This window comes from Typopeltis vanoorti, chromosome 1, assembly GCF_054136105.1.
Source record: "Typopeltis vanoorti isolate ZY-2024b chromosome 1, IOZ_Tvanoo_1.0, whole genome shotgun sequence".
Classification (NCBI taxonomy): Eukaryota; Metazoa; Arthropoda; class Arachnida; order Uropygi; family Thelyphonidae; genus Typopeltis; species Typopeltis vanoorti.
In genome coordinates this window covers 166,576,903-166,596,120 of record NC_143549.1, presented here as the reverse complement: position 1 = coordinate 166,596,120, position 19,218 = coordinate 166,576,903, and the positions used below count along the sequence as shown (strand labels likewise).

General features: G+C 36.3%; 1 protein-coding gene across 2 annotated transcripts in view; it reads left to right on the top strand.

Annotated features, from left to right (window-relative positions):
- Mvb12 (multivesicular body subunit 12-like Mvb12) overlaps positions 1-19,218 on the top strand; it is a 171,363-nt gene that overhangs the window by 45,922 nt on the left and 106,223 nt on the right. For both annotated transcript variants that reach the window (XM_090395241.1, XM_090395250.1), the window contains one exon: positions 8,843-8,941. In XM_090395241.1, coding sequence (XP_090251367.1) covers positions 8,843-8,941 — 99 coding nt within the window. The remainder of the gene's footprint in view (positions 1-8,842; positions 8,942-19,218) is intronic.

The following is a 19,218-nucleotide window of genomic DNA, read 5'->3' as shown; positions in this document are numbered from 1 at the left end:
CTCATCAATCTCCTGGAGTACAGTTCCACTAATGTGATATACTGCTGCTAATCTTTTCACTCTAAAATGCATAACCTTACACTTTGCCACATTAAATTGACATCCATTTCCCTAGTCCAGTCCTTTGAACTATCCAAATCATCCTGCAAAATTTTGACATCCTGTGCACTCACAGTTGCTCTACCCAACTTTGCATCATAAGCAAACAAGTGAACACTTCCTCTCAGATCATTTCCTATATCGTTAATGAACAAATTGAAAATTAGTGGTCCAGAACAGAACTCTGTGGCACACCACTAGTCACAGTCCGTCTTTTGGACTCCACTCCTAAATAAACCACTCTCTGGTATCTCTCCATCAAACACCCTCCTATCCATCTCACCAACCCTATATCCATCCCCATCTGCTCCAGTTTACTGATTAGAGTAACGTGGTATCCTGTCAAAGGCCTTGGCAAGGTCCAGTAGAATCACTGTAAACCCATTACTCTTATCCAGTTCAGCCGTCACTGTGTTATAAAACGTGAGCAAGTTACTGAGGCATGATCTACCCTTCACAAAACCATGTTGTCCCCCATACAGTCTCCCATTTTCATCTATCCAGTCCTGTATTCTTCTCTTGACTAATTTCTCCAAGACCTTGACAACGATGCCTGATATGCTAATCAGTCAATAATTTACAACATCATTCTTGGAACCTCCTTTATGTAGTGGAACTATTTTCCCCTCTTTCCACCTCCTCGGGACTAACCCAGACCAGAGACTCAAATTAAACAAAATGATCAAGGGTACTGACAATTCTTTAGCCACTTTATGTACAACACGAGCTGGTATACCATCCAATCCCACAGATGTATTGACATTGAGGTTTTGCAATAGACTACTCACCTCCACTTCATTCACCACAATTCCCGTATGATCTATTGGTTCATTCATTTCTGCAATGTCACCACCTGGAAGATAAGATGTTAATTTTAATTGCTTATGAACAGTAGTCTTCTATGGTGCAATCAGGTGTTGCATGTGTATTGTGATGTTGATTATGAAAGTGAATCTGACTATTTTTTCATCATGCAGTTTTTGTGAAATTGTCTATCATTAATTGTGTAAAATTGTGTACTAATATTAAAAAAGATGTACAAAAAAAAAAAAAAATCAAAATACTGTGACACTTGAAACTTAATATAATTTTTCTTTGCTGATAATTTGCATATATCACATGACATTCTCTGAGTAATGTTCAAACAGTAGCTTATTAATTTACTATGCTTTGCTGTGTCTGTACACTATTTAGCCAACCTGAACATTCAAATCCAAATGTGTATTAAAAAGTTGATACACAGTTCGTTACACAGTGGCTGTCATCATATCAAATACAGCATCACTGCTGGGGACAGACTGTTTCTGAACTGAATAGGTAAAAAAACAAAAGACAGTCTGCTGGCCTGGTTGGCTAAGTGACCCATCTAGAATCTGTAGTCTGTCTCATGAAGAATGATTTTCATCCATTAGATACCCAAACACACACATGGTACTGATGTGCTATAGGTTCTGGACCTCTTATGTGGGATGAATATGCTGTGTGTCTGTGTATGAAACCAGAACCGATATGGCTTTTCCCTTAAACTAGAATGTAACATTAAATATCCAGTATTAGGACCAGTGGGTTTTAAACATTTCTGGAAACCCTGAACCAAGAACAGGACACAGCAGTGTGTGTGGCCCTACCATCCTGAATTTCTAATGGTAAAGCATTTTCACTAAAACATTATCAAAGGCTGCTTTCATTTTGATTTCTGTATTAGATCCTCGATGGACTTGATTAAATGCTTTAATACATGACGCTATTGACTGGTTTAATTGTAAATTTTATTAGGGAAGGGAGAAAAAGATTTTTAATCATCGGGCATTTTCTGCCCACTGCTGAACGATGGCCTCCCTCAAAGTTTTCCATAATCTATCCTCCTACCATCTCTTTAGTCTTCCTATAACTCTTTCCATCTCTGAGATACCATTCGGATATTAACTTTCCCATTTTGAATGTTACAATATGACCTCATCTCGCAATGTGATCTGCCCATTGCCATAGGATCTTTTAATGGCAGTTATAATAAGTCTGAGCTCTGATCCAAGTACAAGTAACCCTCGTATAATACTTATACAACGCTGTTTCGATAACAGTCTACAAATTGTAGTAATCCTTTATCTTTTTATATATTTTTCACCGTGCGACTTGAAAATCAAATTTTATCTTCGTTAAATTTGCATCTACCTATCGCGAATGTAGTGATAAGAAGTGAATTTATATTAGGGAAAATACCCTTTAGCATGCATGTATGTCAATTGTTTACCATATAAAGTGTTTATTGTCGAAATTTGTCTTTGTTTTTTGCCAGGAAAGTGCATTAAAAATCATAACTTTTAATCTCAAGCTGAGCACTAATTTCTGGTGAGTTACATACAATATGTAGTGCTTTTTTTTATAAAAATTTATTTTTATAGTAATGGCCACTTAGAGGGCTTTTGCGATATGGTTGAAAACAAAATTAGTGAATTAATAGAAAACAGATTTAAATGAGAAGGAACTGGTACAATTAGTAGTTGATGTCGAACCAAATGGCGTGGAAGTTCTACCGAAGATTCTGATTGTGATGAATCCGTTTAAAGAATTCAGTTTAAAGAAATTAGCAAAAGGATTGGACTTGGCAAGAAAGTTAGGAAGTTATTTTATGCATAATCCCTCAATGGATTATTAATTGCAGCATAGTGGTAAGCAAGGTCTTATTACTGACATCATAACTAAACCAGCTGAAGTATTCAGTGAGAATTATACTAATGATTTCCAAGATATTTCAAGTGATAATGTCATAAATAAAGAATATCTACAAAATGTTAATTTTGAAGACTGTGATGACGATTAAAATTTGCACTTTATTTTATTTTGCCCAAAACATTTATGCATTTATGTGATGAAGTTTGCGTATGATTTGTAATTTTTATAAATTTATACTGTACTATGCATTTGTTTCATAGTTTGTTTTCATAACTTACATGAATTACCTGAATTAAATAAAAATATTTTAAGTTAAGGGGATAAAAATCCCTTATTGTTTTTCAGCCAGTAAGCGAAACTACGATCTGTAACGTTTCTTTGCCGACGAACTGTCAGCGTATCCAAGTGTAAGTGACCACTTGGTAGTGCCACACCACGGCAACTCGTTGCAAAGGTGGAGCAAGATCCCTCACTGTTCTTGATATTTTCTCATAATGCAAAACACACAGCTCTTAAGAGATGTAGTACTGTTTTACATTATGAGGAGAGGTCACTACCCAGACTGGTTTCAACCTTTTTTGAGGTCTCATCAGTGAGTAGCTAGACCTAGAATATCAGAGTTTAAGTGAAGAAAACTTACATACCTACGGCACCCACCCCATGTTCTGGACTGATAGGCCAGTTCTCCTTGAATTCTGATGACTCGAAAGGGAATTCCTCCCCGGCGCCTAAACCCCCCTCCCTCCCGAGTTCTGGACTGGTATGCCGGTTCTCCTTGAATTCTGATGACTCGAATTTCGAAAACTTGAAAAGGGTCTGGCGCCGAACCCCTGGAGTTCCGGACTGGTAGGCCGGTTCTCCTTGAATTCTGATGACTTGAATTTCGGTGACTCGAAAGGGAGTTCTTTCCCCCTCTCCTCCTAATCTACGGTGACCAAACCCCTGAGTTCCGGACTGGTATGCCAGTTCTCCTTGAATTCTGATGACTTGAATTTTGAAAACTTGAAAAGGGTCAGTAAGCAAGGCAGTGGTGTTTCACCATTTGATGAAAGTCATCTATATATGGATCTAGTTGGCATTTTCTCCAACTGGGAAAGATATGCCTCTTTATTTGGTGGTAATATTTGCCATGACCCCATTCGTGAAAATGTGTCACATCGTTGGAGAGGCTATATATTTTACATCATCAGTTCTTTAATTCGAATTGTATTTAGGTTGCAGAGAATATTTTTAAGGTTTTTTCAAATGAAAGCAAGTGATAGCTGTTCTCATACAGAGGTAGAAGAGTTTTTTTTCTTCGTGTAAAACCATTTGCTGCAATTATCATGATGAGATTTATACCCTTAGTTGCTTTGATCCTAAACCATACTGGTAAATACCATCTTGAAGGTATTTAAAAATCTAGTTTGCTAAAGTAGCACCATAATTCTATTTTTACACTCCATTTCTAAGAAAACAGTTGATAGGATTTTCTTTTCGAACCATACTGCTCCCAATAACCAGGATACCCAATACAAAGACTGTCCCAGTACCATATGTTGGAAATCTGTCAATTAAAATAGCATCTTTTTAAAGAACACAATTCTAATTACTTTTAAACCAATTCAAGCTGTTCATAGTCTCCCAAAGATAGCACACTTTTCTTCAAATACCCAGGAGTATATAGAATTCTATGCTCGGGTGGCTTAGCTTACATAGGACAGACAAGTCATGGATATGCAGTAAGAAAGATCACATTGCAGATGTTGACCATAAAAGAAAAGAGAGATCTGGCCAGTCATAGTTATAATACCAACCATGTAACTGCTTTGAACTTTTCAGCCATGCTTTATATCAGTTATGGTCATCCATTTGTGTGGATTGCTGAATAAAAGCCAAGGACTGATATTAAGTGACATATGGAAATCTCTTATTAAATCTGTTAATATTAGAGATTTTAGCTTCTCCAATAATCACCTTCTAATTCTAACTCCTGATAGCTAATGCATGCAATGAATTTACCCACATGTATTATAAAAGTTTTTTTATAATACATGTAAAAATCAACTTTGTGGTCTACGTGTGTATAGTTTTTTTGATGTTTCTTCAGAGTTATACTCTGAAGAAGGCACTAGTTCTATTTCAAATGGTATTTTTACTTAATGTAATAAGTAATAAATTCCTGTTGTTTCGTACAGCTTCATTTAAGTAAATCTAAGCTTTGGTAAAAAATTGTCTGTTCTAGCCACTTGAAATTAAGAAAATAATTTTTCATTTTAATAATTAAGATAAAAATCATCTTAAATAATTTCAGCCAAAATAAGCACATAAATAAAAATGAGCTGAATACAAAAAAAAAACATTAAGTATACATCTGCATAACATTTATTTTTGCATGCAATCAGAAAAAATTGCTTTGTGGAAAACCAAGAAAACTATTGCTATTATTGCATGCTAGCTAATAGAGGCTCTCTTTCACTCTCCTTAAGTGTATACATTATTCTTGTTGAGAGGCTTATACGCTGGTTAAACATGATAACTAATATTTAAGGAATTGACAGCGTATACTAGAAATATAGATTAAATAAACTTTAATATATACTTTCCGATATTTCGCCGAACGTCACATTGCCATCTTCTTGGGAACTTACTAAAAGACACGTGCACACAAGTAATAATAACAGCAAATGAGACTGAAGCTAGGAAGCTAGCGTTTCCTAAAGTCCTGATGGTGCCCCCTGGCGGGCTATATTGGTAGTTCTTGGCCTTTGGGCTGAAGTTCTTCTGATAAAAGTTTCCCAAATTTGGGGCAGTTTCATGCATCCAAATTTGTTGAGGTTTGGCATGTTCCTAAGTGCCGAGGCTGATTCCATGAATAGTCTTTCATACTTGAACTTGCTGCAGTGTATTACTGTGGCTTTCTTCCATCTTATTCTGTGGCGAGTATCCAGAGCGTGGTCTGCAAGCCCAGAGTGGCTGTACTGGTAAAATCGGATGTAATCCTTGTGTTCTGAGATTCTGATATTTGTTGTCCTGCCTGTTTGGCCAAAGTAGGACAGTTTACAGCTGCAAGGGACCTGGTATACACCAGGTAGGTCTAGGTGAAGTGGTTGGTCTTTGGTGGAGCGGATAAGGGATGCCAGTTTTCTATGTGGTCTGTAACAAGTGGTCAAGTCATGTTTTTTTAGGATTTTATTGATTTTTTCCGAGGTGCCTCTGATGTAGGGAATCGTGATAGATTTAGAGTAATCTTTTTGTAAAGGGGAGGGGGTGGTGGGTTGTGGATAACTGGGTTAAGTATTTTTTGGATTTTTTGGAGGGGGTAGCCGTTGGCTGAGAAAGTGTCACGGATGTGATTTAGTTCAGTGGTTAGGGCTTGATCATTAGAACAGATTATTTTTGCCCTGTTGAATAATGTTTTAATAACTCCATATTGTTGTGAGGGGGGGGTGGGATTGTTGGTGAATGTATCTGCCTGTATGGGTGGGTTTTCTATAAACTGAGAAAACCAAGGTTCCATCTGGTTGGCGGGTGACTAGTGTGTCTAGGAAGGGGAGGTTATTGTTTTCCTCTTTTTCCAGGGTGAATTTGATTCTAGGGTGTTGGTTGTTCAAGTGTGTTAGGAAGGAGAGGAGTGAATCTGGGCCATGTGGCCAAATAGCGAAAACATCATCAACGTAGCGAAGCCATATGGTAGGTTTTTGTGGGGCTGAGTTTAAGGCTTTCTCTTCAAACATCTCCATGAAGAAGTTGGCCAAGGGTGGGGAAAGTGGTGAACCCATGGCTGTCCCCTCTATCTGTTTGTAGAATTTTTCCTGCCAAACGAAATAGCCTGAGTTCATTGTAAACTGAAATAGGGCTGAGATATCGGGAGGAAATTTAGCTTGGATTAGCTCTAAGGTTTCTTTGAGGGGGACATTCGTGAATAGGGAGGAGACATCAAAACTGACCATTATGTCATTATGTTGGAGTGTAAGGTTTTCTATACTGGCTTTGAAGTGGGCTGAGTTTTTTTTATGTGTGATGGTGTATTGCCAGTATAGTGTGAGAGCGCTTTGGCTAAATGCTTGGCTAGTTTGTAAGTGGGGGAATCAATGCCATCCACTATGGGACGTAATGGCACATTTTCTTTGTGTATTTTTGGGAGCCCATATATGCGGGGGGGTCTAGAGTTATAGGGCTTTAGTCTGTTGGTAATCTCCACAGGCCAAGAAGTGACCTTCTTAAGGAGCCTATGGAGTTTTCTAATTTGTGAGTTGGTGGGATTGTAATCAATGGGGAGGTAAGTGGAACGATCTAATAATAAAGCCTTGAGCTTACCTGTGTAATCTTTAAGATTAAGTACCACAGTGGCGTTTCCCTTATCCGCTTTGGTGATCACTATTTTTTTGTTTCTTTTCAATTCTTGTAGTGCCTTGTATTCACTACTGGATATGTTGGATTTTGGAGGTTTTGTTTTGTTGAGAACACAGGCTACATCCAATCTGATATCGTTGGCGATGTGGTTAGGCAGTTGGCGAATCCCGCATTCAATTTGAATCATTAATTCCTCGGCCGGTAATTTCCTAGGAGCAATGGCGAAATTGTGACCACGTGACAGAGCGTGGAGTGCTTCTGGCTTTAAGGTAGCTGACGATAGGTTAACAACAGTTTTGGTTTGTAGTTTGGGCGCCGAGTTCTTTGTTAATTTATCAAACTTGTTGATATGTCGGCTTCGTATTCGTTCAAATTCTTTTTTAGCTGCCTAAGAGAAAGCCTTAAACTCAGCCCCACAAAAATCTACCATATGGCTTCACTACGTTGATGATGTTTTCGCTATTTGGCCACATGGCCCGGATTCACTCCTCTCCTTCCTAACATGCTTGAACAACCAACACCCTAGAATCAAATTCACCCTGGAAAAAGAGGAAAACAATAACCTCCCCTTCCTAGACACACTAGTCACCCGCCAACCTGATGGAACCTTGGTTTTCTCAGTTTATAGAAAACCCACCCATACAGGCAGATACATTCACCAACAATCCCACCACCCCTCCTCACAACAATATGGAGTTATTAAAACATTATTCAACAGGGCAAAAATAATCTGTTCTAATGATCAAGCCCTAACCACTGAACTAAATCACATCCGTGACACTTTCTCAGCCAACGGCTACCCCCTCCAAAAAATACTTAACCCAGTTATCCACAACCCACCACCCCCTCCCCTTTACAAAAAGATTACTCTAAATCTACCACGATTCCCTACATCAGAGGCACCTTGGAAAAAATCAATAAAATCCTAAAAAAACATGACTTGACCACTTGTTACAGACCACATAGAAAACTGGCATCCCTTATCCGCTCCACCAAAGACCAACCACTTCCCCTAGACCTACCTGGTGTATACCAGGTCCCTTGCAGCTGTAAACTGTCCTACTTTGGCCAAACAGGCAGGACAGCAAATATCAGAATCTCAGAACACAAGGATTACATCCGATTTTACCAGTACAGCCACTCTGGGCTTGCAGACCACGCTCTGGATACTCGCCACAGAATAAGATGGAAGAAAGCCACAGTAATACACTGCAGCAAGTTCAAGTATGAAAGACTATTCATGGAATCAGCCTCGGCCCTTAGGAACATGCCAAACCTCAACAAATTTGGATGCATGAAACTGCCCCAAATTTGGGAAACTTTTATCAGAAGAACTTCAGCCCAAAGGCCAAGAACTACCAATATAGCCCGCCAGGGGGCACCATCAGGACTTTAGGAAACGCTAGCTTCCTAGTTTCAGTCTCATTTGCTGTTATTAGTACTTGTGTGCACGTGTCTTTTAGTAAGTTGCCAAGAAGATGGCAATGTGACGTTCGCTGAAATATCGGAAAGTATATATTAAAGTTTATTTAATCTATATTTCTAGTATACGCTGTCAATTCCTTAAATATTAGTTATTAAGTGTATACAATTTAAATATCATTCAAAGTAATTAAAACAATCTGTCACTGTTGTTTAAAATGGTACAGTTTTCGACAAATCATGTTTGCATAGTATTGTTCCTCAGGGAATAGTTTGCTTATTATTTATATATATTTTTTCCTCTTTCCTTTAGGTTGATAAAACATTTGATCAGGATACAGATGCTGATTTGTGGAAAGATGGATTTTTTGGCAAGCGAATTACAAGATATATCTGTTTATCAAAGGAACAGGTTCGTGTAATTTAACAGATTTACTTCATTTATGAAAATCATGTGATATCAAAGCCGTTTCTCTCACAAAAATTTTAGATAATATGAATAACTAAAGAGGATGCTTATGAAAAGTTAGAAATGTTCATAAAAGTTAAAGTTCTGTGATTATTACATATAGAAATTTCAAACATAAATGTGAACCCTTATACTAGCTGTCAGTTAAATTATTAAATTTCCTACTGGCAGTGATTTTTCGTGTTCAAATATGGATGTTGAGCATATGACAGAGTTTATGTAACATGGATAAGAAGCATAAAACATCAATTATCTCCATTATTAGGTGTGATAATCCAGTTAAGTGTTCTCTTTAGTGTGAAATAATATAAACTTTCTGTGTAATTTTCTTGATGTGTATTCCTGTTAGGGTAAATATCAGGAAATGATAATTCTTCACATTCATTAGAACACTTAACTGGATGAACTTGTTCATAACTGTGTCTCAGAACAGGTGATATTATTATTATGGGACACCTCCAGGAAGTCCAAAGACTCATCGAGGGAGAGTCTGCCAACAGCATCGAATGATTGCCCTTCTAACTATTATACTAACCACGCTAACTTGCTTAACTTTTTTTGTGAGCTATTAGTAGCAGAGTCTCTACCAATCGACCAACCTTTGCTGGAAAAGGTTGGTCGATTAGTAGCATATCGTATTGAAAGCAAGAAATTATAGTTTCTTTTACAGCATGAAAGATAGCTCTAATTTTAAATAGAAATATGAGGAGTTTCCAAAAAGTAAGGTAACACATTTTTTTTTCTTAATAATGGTGAAAGGGAATGAGATAAAATACAATATGCAGATGGACCTGTTAATATCATTCAAAAAAGGCCTCCATTGCAGAGTAGTGCTACTGCTGCCTCACAGCTAATTTCAGTTACAATATGGCAGCTACTGTACAAGTGTGGTCCAAAACAGGTGTCTTTGAAGTTATTCATTTTTTGCAAGCAAAAGGGACTTCATCAAGTGACAATTATCATGAAGTAGAAACACAATTGATGTCAAAGAAGCAGGTGCATTTTTGGTGCACTGAATTTAAAACGGGCCATGGTGACATTAAAGATCTATGTTGGGCAGGCAGGCCTTCATCAAGCAAGCTCTGGAAGACAACATTTTATGCATTAAGGGCATTGTTCTTGAAGACCGTCAAGGGAAGTTGAGTGAAATTGAGTAAGTTCACTATTTACAAAATTGTTCACAATGCCCTTGGCTTATGAAAGGTGTGCTCCTGTGTGGGTGTCCTGACAATAATTGGAGGAGCACAAGGCAACACACATGGGGATATGTCTGTGGAGAAATCCTTGCCTTTGTTGCTGTATAGCAACAAAGGCAAGGATTTTCTCACTCACCTAGTCACAGGAGAGGAATGTGGGTTCATCACTTTACCCTAGAGAGTGAACAAGATTCCATCACCTGGAAACATCCACAATTTCTTGTGCACACGAAAAAAATTCAGAACTGTTCCCATTGTCTGAAAAGTCATCATAGCCACAGTATCCTGGGATTGCCAAGGTGTTCATGTGATGGACTTCTTTCCAAAGGGAGGACAATCATGCAGAACTTTACTGTGCAACATTAGACAGATTGAAAGCCAACATTTGATGCAAACAACCAGTACTCCTGATGTGATTTTGGTGTATAACAATGCTACTCCACACACACACACTACACATACCACTTGTGAGTTGGTGCATTATAATCTTTGGGAAACTCTGCCCTTCCACTCCCCCCCCCCACACATCCCAGACTTAACACCTTCAGACTGCCATTTGTTCGGCCCCCTCAAGAAACACCTTTCCAGAAGGCAATTCACTACAGATGAGGAAGTGTATCAAGTAGTGCACTGTTGGTTACTGGATGTGGCATGGACTTCTTTGGTACTGGTATTAATAAACTGGTCTATCTTTGGGACAAGTTTTTTAATAAATTTGGAGATTTTGTGGAGAAGTGGTGTTGGTGTATGTTCACTTACTTGGTATATAATTTCAACTTCCTATTATATTAAACATTCCTGAGGGGAAAAAATGTGTTATCTTACTTTTTTGGAAACACCTCTCATATTAGATATACTAAATGTATAATGATATATAATTATAGTTTGTTAGTATATAAGGACATAAGTTACAGATTAAGAGAGACTTATTTATTATAACAGTTTTATGTTTTTTAAAGCTATCGATGGTATGGAAAATGGTTGTAATCATTTAGTGTACATAAATACTGTATCAGCCTGAAAATGCAATGTCAAAATCATTTTTTAAAATTATTTTATAAATTAATTGCATATGTCTGAATTTTAAAAATTTCACTTTGTTTTCTAATTTAAGTTTTGTTTATTCATAATTAGAGAACACGAGTTTGGATTATAAAATATTAGTGTGAATAAGAAGATGACTGACTGATAAATATCAAAAAGTGGTATACAGGGAATGTGAGTGCAAAATTTAAGGTAACTGTGGTATAATACCACAAGGATCTGTCATTGGTTCACTGTTATTCAGTCTATACATTAATGACACGGGGAAGAATTTGACAGGCAATATGAGCTATTTGCTGATGATGCAAAGATAGGTAGGGTAATCAGGAACGTGACTGATATGAGTACATGCAGAATGATTTGAAAAGGCAGGGATTGTGGGCATGGAAAAATGGATGTCAGTAAATGTAAAGTCATGCACTTTGTGATTAGATATCCAATGTTATATTATATTAGTGGGATTATGCTAGAAGAAGCTGATCAGGCTAGGGATCTTGGAGTGTTAGTAGATAGTAAGGGGAAGTTCGGAGAGCCATGTAGCAGAGATTGCAAATACTACTCAAAAAGATAATTGCAATGCTGAAATGAACTTTGACATGCAAATATATGGATATCATTTTGTCTCTTTACAAGGGCTTGATAAGATCTCACTTGGACTAATGCATATAGGTCGGATCTCCTGGTTTCCATAGTGATTCTGATACAGTGAAGAGAGAGGTGCAAAGGTGAGTGTCAAAAATTATATCAGGATTGTGGAATACTAAAAGACAGATTGAGAATTTGTAGACTTCAGATACTAGCAAACAAGAGAAAGAGAGAGGTGATATTAACCCTAACAAATTACTGAAAGGGTCGTACAGGATTTCAGTTGTTGGAATTTTTTTTATTTTATGGAGGGTGGGAAAAAGACAAGAAGGCATCCTTAGAAGCTGAGAATGAATGCTCCTAAGAAAAGGGTGAGATCTAGATTTTTCTTTCATAGATATGGCCATCATTTAGTAAGGATAGTGATGAACACATTTATTGTGCATGAATATTATATCTCTGGAAATAGTCCTAGAATCAGTATTTCTTTTTTTCTTTTTTAATTTTGCCTATTTATGTTTAGATGACAGTCCATTTTTTTTTTTTCTGTTCTGAATTAACTTAGTTAGTTAGGTAAAAAAAAAAATATGCACTCTCATGAAACAATTGTTTTAAGGATCTAGTTGCGATTATGACCAAAGCATAAAAATAAGGGGAGTGCTTAAGGGTCAAAGCTATATAACTGAGAGGAGACCTCACATAGCCTTTAAAGCAATGCGGAGAACCTACCAGAGCCTCTGACTTAATGTCCAATCCTCACCTTCTCATGTTGCACCCTGTCGGATACTGAACTACCTGGATACTAAACAGATGAAGATGGGCTGGCAATTTGGGATTTAGCCGACCAAATTGTATTCTTATTGGTTAAACCAAAATACAAAATGATGATACAAAATTTCATGGCAGCTGGGGCGTCACCTGGTTAAACAAGCCCCCCCCCCCCCCCCGTTGTTTTCGCCAGGGAACCAGGGCTAACAGCGAAAAGTCAGCTACTGGAACAAATCTGAAAACACGCCCCAACTCAACATCATCAGAGTTAAAGATTGGTAGTATCAACATAAGAAGCCTGAATGGCAAAGAAATGGAGCTAGCCAAGAAATTAGATAAGTACCAGATCGACATAATAGGGGTGACTGAAACAAAAAAGACAAAATCTGGTGAGATCTTTCTGAGCAATAAATACAAAATGTTATATTCAGGCAATGACAATCAAGGAAAAGAAGGAGTAGCCATTGCTTTCAACACTAAATATGAGGCTAATCTTCTTGAATGGCAGGCAGTCTCAAGTAGAGTGATGTCAGCAAATATGAGAATGGGGAACTAGACAATGAGACTTATTTGTACCTGTGGTCCCACAGAAGGTTCTACTAAGGTAGAAGTGGAGAAATTTTTTGATGCTTTAGAGAAAGCAGCTGATCCAATGAAAAAGGAAAAGTTTGCCCTTGTTGGTGATCTAAATAGAGTAGGAAATGATTGTGAGACATACAAAAATATTTTGGAAAAATTTGGAGAAAATAGCAAAGCTAATAATAATGGCAAATATCTGTTGGGTTTCTGCTCAGGACATGGACTGGTCATTACTAACACCATGTTCCAACATAAAAATGTGCACAAATTCACATAGAGAGAAGAGGCAAGGAATAAGAAAAGTCTCATTGACTATGTTATTGTTGATAGTGATGTTTTCTCCATGGTGCAGGACACCAGAGTGTACAGAGGATTTGAAATTGGAAGTGATCACTATTTAGTCTTAAGCAGGATAAAATTGAATTTCATATTGAAAAGAATAACATGTAAGAAAGTTGAAATACAATTTTATTAATACAGACCATTTTAAAATAAAACTTATATTAAAGCCTACCAATTTCTCCAACAGACTGTCTAGCTTTTTCAAGGAGTTTATAGAAAGACATGAAACCTAGTAAATGCAAATTGAAAGGAACATAAAAAATGTAAACTGACTAGTAGCTAAGATTACACATTCGCGTGACAGAGAGGACTTATTGTTCTTATTCATTATCAAGAGGAAGATACACAGACTGAACTCTCACTAGCCAACACACTATCACAAAATGGATATCAAAACATCATCAAAAAATATATATATACAATGACAACCCCAGACAAGAAGAATCCCACTGTCAGTGCATTTCTACTGTAGTGATCCCTTTCGTTAAGTCAATTACTTATCAAATAGCAAGAATACTAAGAGCCTGTAACATCAGAGTGGTCTTCAAACCAACTACCAGCATCAGACAAGTTTTAGGATCCCCAAAAGATGAGTTGCCATTCTACAAATATCAAGGAGTATATTACATTCCCTGCTCCTCTGGTCTTGCCTACATTGGACAAACTTCATGAAGTTTAGAAATTAGACGAAAAGAACATGTTGGTGATGTAAACCACAACAGAATCATCTCTTCCAGCTTAGCACATCATTTCTGTACGTCTAACCACACGATAGATTGGCAAAACAGCTCCATGCCATATCTCGATGATGACTACAGACATCGTTTATTCAAGGAAGCCACAATAGTGTCAGTAACTGGCGGAAACCTCAACAGAAATCGGGGTGTAATTCTAAACAGTTCATGGAAAAACCTGATCCTCTCTCTCAATCAATCTGAACTACAGCTAGCCAGTAATCACATTACACATTTACAACAAACATGCATGCGTAATAATGAATAAGAACAATAAGTCCTCTCTGTCACGCGAACGTGTAACCTTAGCTACTAGTTGGTTTACAACGTTTTTTATGTTCCTTTCAGTTTGCATTTACTAGGTTTCATGTCTTTCTATAAACACCTTGAAAAAGCCAGACAGTCTTCTGGCAAAACTAGTAGGCTTTAATATAAGTTTTATTTTAAAATGGTCTGTATTAATAAAATTGTATTCTATTATAAAACAACCAAATATGTATAGTTTAAATGTAAGAAAGTTTTAAAGTGAATATAAGTTGAGCAGCTCTCAGATGTGAACTGTAGACAAAAATACACAAAGATTATTGAAGAAAAAATGAAAGATTTTGAGAACAGGAATCAAACCTTGGAGATTCAGTGGCAAACTCTGAAGAAAACATTGATTGATTCTGCCAGAGAGGCATGTAATGAGGTTATCTGCAAGGATAAAGAAATCAGAACTCCATGCTGGACACAGGAAGTTAAAGAGGCAGTGAAGGAAAAGAAGAAAGCATATCAAAAGTTCCTGGCAAATAAGTCAGCTTTTGCTCTTAGAGAATACAGAGACAAATGTAAGAAAGCGAAACACTGTCTAAAACTAGCTAAACAAAAGTCATGGGAGGACTTTGGCAAGAACATAGAAAATAAATATCAAGAAGGTGGTAAGATATTCTGGAGGTTGTTGAAGAAGCTTAGAAATGGAGGAAAGAGTGCTGTAAAAGGAGTTACAGATGATAAAGGTGACATGAAAATGATTCCCTTGAAGTATGGAGTAACTACTTCGAAAAATTGCTAAATGAAACAAGCAGTGATAGTACAGTGGTAAAAAAAACGCTCAACAGGCATACACTCCAGAATACATATCCATACTTGAAGTAGAAAAAGCAATCAAAGTCTTGAAATGTGGAAAGGCAGCCGGAGTAGATGATATTCAATCAAAATTCAACAGAAATGCTGAAGTATGGTGGTATGAAAGTCTTACAGTGGCTGCACTGCATAGTTTAGAAAGCCTGGACAGAGGTACGAATTGCCGATGATTGGAGTAGAGCTCTCATTGTACCCATATATAAAAAGGGAAATAAAACTGAATGTGAGAATTACAGGGGCATTTCCTTACTGAGTGTTCCTGGTAAGATATATGTAAGTATACTTGAGAAACGGTTGAAGAATTGTGGAAGAAAAGTTGGTGAAGAACACGCTGGATTCAGGGCAAATAGAGGATGTCAGGATGAGATCTTCACTTTACGACAAATAGTTGAGAAAGCATGGGAATATAACAAAGATCTATATTTAAGTTTTGTTGATCTGGAAAAGGCATATGACAAGGTGCCAAGAAAGAAGTTATTCAATATGCTACAGTTATATGGTGTCAATGGGGCTGTAAAAAGAAGAGATTTTTAATTAATATTAATCCTGTTGACTGCACCATTGTTTTAAGAAGGATTTTTTTTATTATTTGATATCTTTATTTCCAACAATTATTTTTAATTTTCCGAGTGCTGTTATTATATTTTTTTTATTACATAAGGGTTCACTCCGATTGGTGCTATGATTAACTCTTTCTTTCATCCAACAAAATCACTGACTCAAGACCAAAAATACAAAATAAACACATTTATTAAAACAAAAACAATATATATATATACACTTAGAACAAATTTTACATAACTATAATTAACTACAGAATTAATTGGATCCAAGGCCTTTTTAAAAATAAACTTACACTTAAAACTAGACTAAACACTTTGTTTTCACAAGGACAAAATGTTCATACTCAAGATATATGACTTTATTGTTCATTTTCATAGGATCTTTTCTCAGCACACATTAAAATTCCTGTCTCAATTCTGTCCTTTTTACAGTAGAAAGAATAGTTAGATCCAGCGTTCTTAAGACAGATGAAACTTCCTAATCAGAGTTTTCTCGAACATTGCTTTAGAACTTAAATAGCAGCTTCTTCTAGAAAGTTTTTTAACTTGGGTATATTATGTATTCAAGATATCAAGTAATTTGATAGGGAAATCAGTTGGGAAATAGGATTATAAACCAAGTTTATTTAAAATTACTTTGTATCTTGAATACAAAAGCAACTTCTTTTATTCACTAATGCTTATTGACTTAAGCATTAGTGAATTATTAATATCATCTACTCCAGCTGCCTTTCCACATTTCAAGCCTTTGATGACTTTTTCTACTCCAAGTATGGATATGTATTCCGGACTGTATGCCTGTTGAGTGGGAGAGTTGAGACTTAAGTCTTAACTCTCCCACTTTAAAAAATTCACAGTTCTATGATTTCCTTTTTGGAATCTACTATAAATCTTCCAATTAGCGTTTCCTCGAATATTCCTTTTAAAATGATCTGTAGCAATATTTTCTTTCATTTATCAATACTTATTCCACTTTGAAACTTCATAGTTCCACGATTCCTTTTTCGGAATATACTATTAATTTTCCTCTGACTGTCACACAAAAAAACTATTTCATCCGAATCTAAATATCTGCTGGCTTGTGTTCTTATTTCTTCCCGAACGATCTCTTGTTTGCTCCTGTTACTTCGATACCGAATGCTCTCCTTGTCAGCTGTCGATCACACATCATACTTCTTGGCGAGCATGCGCATTCCATGAAATTGGAAAGCGAGAAACTATATAATGGCTGACATCTTGTCTCTGTTGGCGACAAGAGAATGTATTCATAAAACACAACACTTAATATTTTAAACTACAATAAATTTTTTTAAAGTAGCACAACTATATGCTTTACATTTCATTCTGACAAAATAACATCAATAACGGGCACATCGCAAGTGCCGACAATGTGTGTTATGAAACTAAAACCAATAATGTACAACAAACAGTTTGTAAAAATATTCAGAATTTTAAATAATTATTTTTGCAGGGCATTATATCATGCAATACTTTGTCTTTATTTGAGTTGTAAGTCAGCAGTTAGAATTGAAAGAAGTACAGGAAGATGGTTTAATGTTAAATCTGGTGTGAGACAAGGATGTACATTATCCCCTTTGTTACTCATTATCTATATGGACCACATTATGAAGGAAAGTGGTATTAAACCTGATATCAAAATTGGAGATGTTAATGTCAGCTCTTTGCTATATGTGGACAATGTTATACTTCTAAATAAATCCGCTACAAGTCTGCAAGATTCCCTGACTAAATTGAATAACTGTTGTAATAGATATGGTATGAAGGTCAGCAATAACAAGACAAAGACAATGAAAATAGGCAGAAGCACCGAAAATATCAACTGCATTGTGAAAGGAGAACCTATACAACCAGTAAAACATTTCAGCTACTTAGGCACAATTTTTAGTGAAGATGGTAAATTAAATATAGAAATAGACAGCAGAATCAACAAAGCTGATGTGGTAGGAAGTCAATTGAATAAATTCATATGGATTAAGAGAGAAATTAGTCAGAACACTAAATTAGCTGTATACAAGACAGTGTTCAAACCAGTTTTAACTTATGGATCTGAGAGCTGGGTCAGAAGTAAAACACTTGACCAAAGACTAGAGACTGCAGATAAACATGAACAGATGGCATCAATGGCAATATAATATTAAAAATGAGGATATTAAGAAAGAACTTGAAATTGTCAGCATCCAGGAATGCGTTAGCAGTGCTAATCTCAGGTAGTATAGTCACCTAAATAGAATGGACGAAGAAAGATTAGCAAAACAAGTGTTCTCTGCCAGGTTGGCAGGAAAACGATCCATAGGAATCCCAAGATATAGGTGGATTGATACTGTACAAAGTGCCTTAGACGATAGAAATATAAGCTCTGATAATGTTGGAGTCTTGACAAGTAACAGACTGGTTTGGAGGAAAATTGTAGATAGGAAGTTAGTAATGATGTAAATTTTTCATGTAGTACTATTATATCCTGTACACCCCTTGAGGGTACATGGCAGGAATTTGATGAATAAAAATAAGCAATTAAAACTTGACACGTTTCGTAAGTTGTATGATTGCATCATCAGTGGTACTGATACACAAGTTTTACACAACAAAAACCTATTAAAAATTAATTACACATTAGATGTTTTTGATAACTTCACAACTGTGACATTTAATTAATTAACCAGAATATAAATGGTGAATTTGTTACTGTATGCAAGTTGGAACATTACTAGTTGTTGCTGTCACGTTCTGTGGCAGTTAAATTTTTCATGGAAGCAGACCATACTTGATGTAAAATTAAGCCTTTTTTTTTTGGCATTGTGTAGGGATCCTAAGCATTTGCGAGGCTTTTTTAAATTTTCTTGTAAAACAGTTACAATCAATATGACTTTGTTTGTTTTCATAAGCCTTGCAAATGCTTAGGATCCCTACATAATAAATCAGGGCTTAATTTTGCATAAAGTATGATCTGCTTTCATCAAAAATTTAACTGCCATGGACCTAGGATATAACACACGTGATAGTAACAACTATCAATGTTCCAACACACATACAATAATGAATTTGCTATTTGTATTCTGGTTTATCAATTAATGTTATAGTTGTGAAGCTATCAGAAACATCTAATATGTGTAATTAATTGTTAATAGGCCTTTGTTGTATAAAACTTATCTACCAGTACTCCTGATGTAAGTCTTACAACTTATGAAACTCGTTGGATTTTAATTGCTTATTTTTATTAAGTGTTTAATTACATGATAATGTAGTCTCAATACATGTTCTCAAAA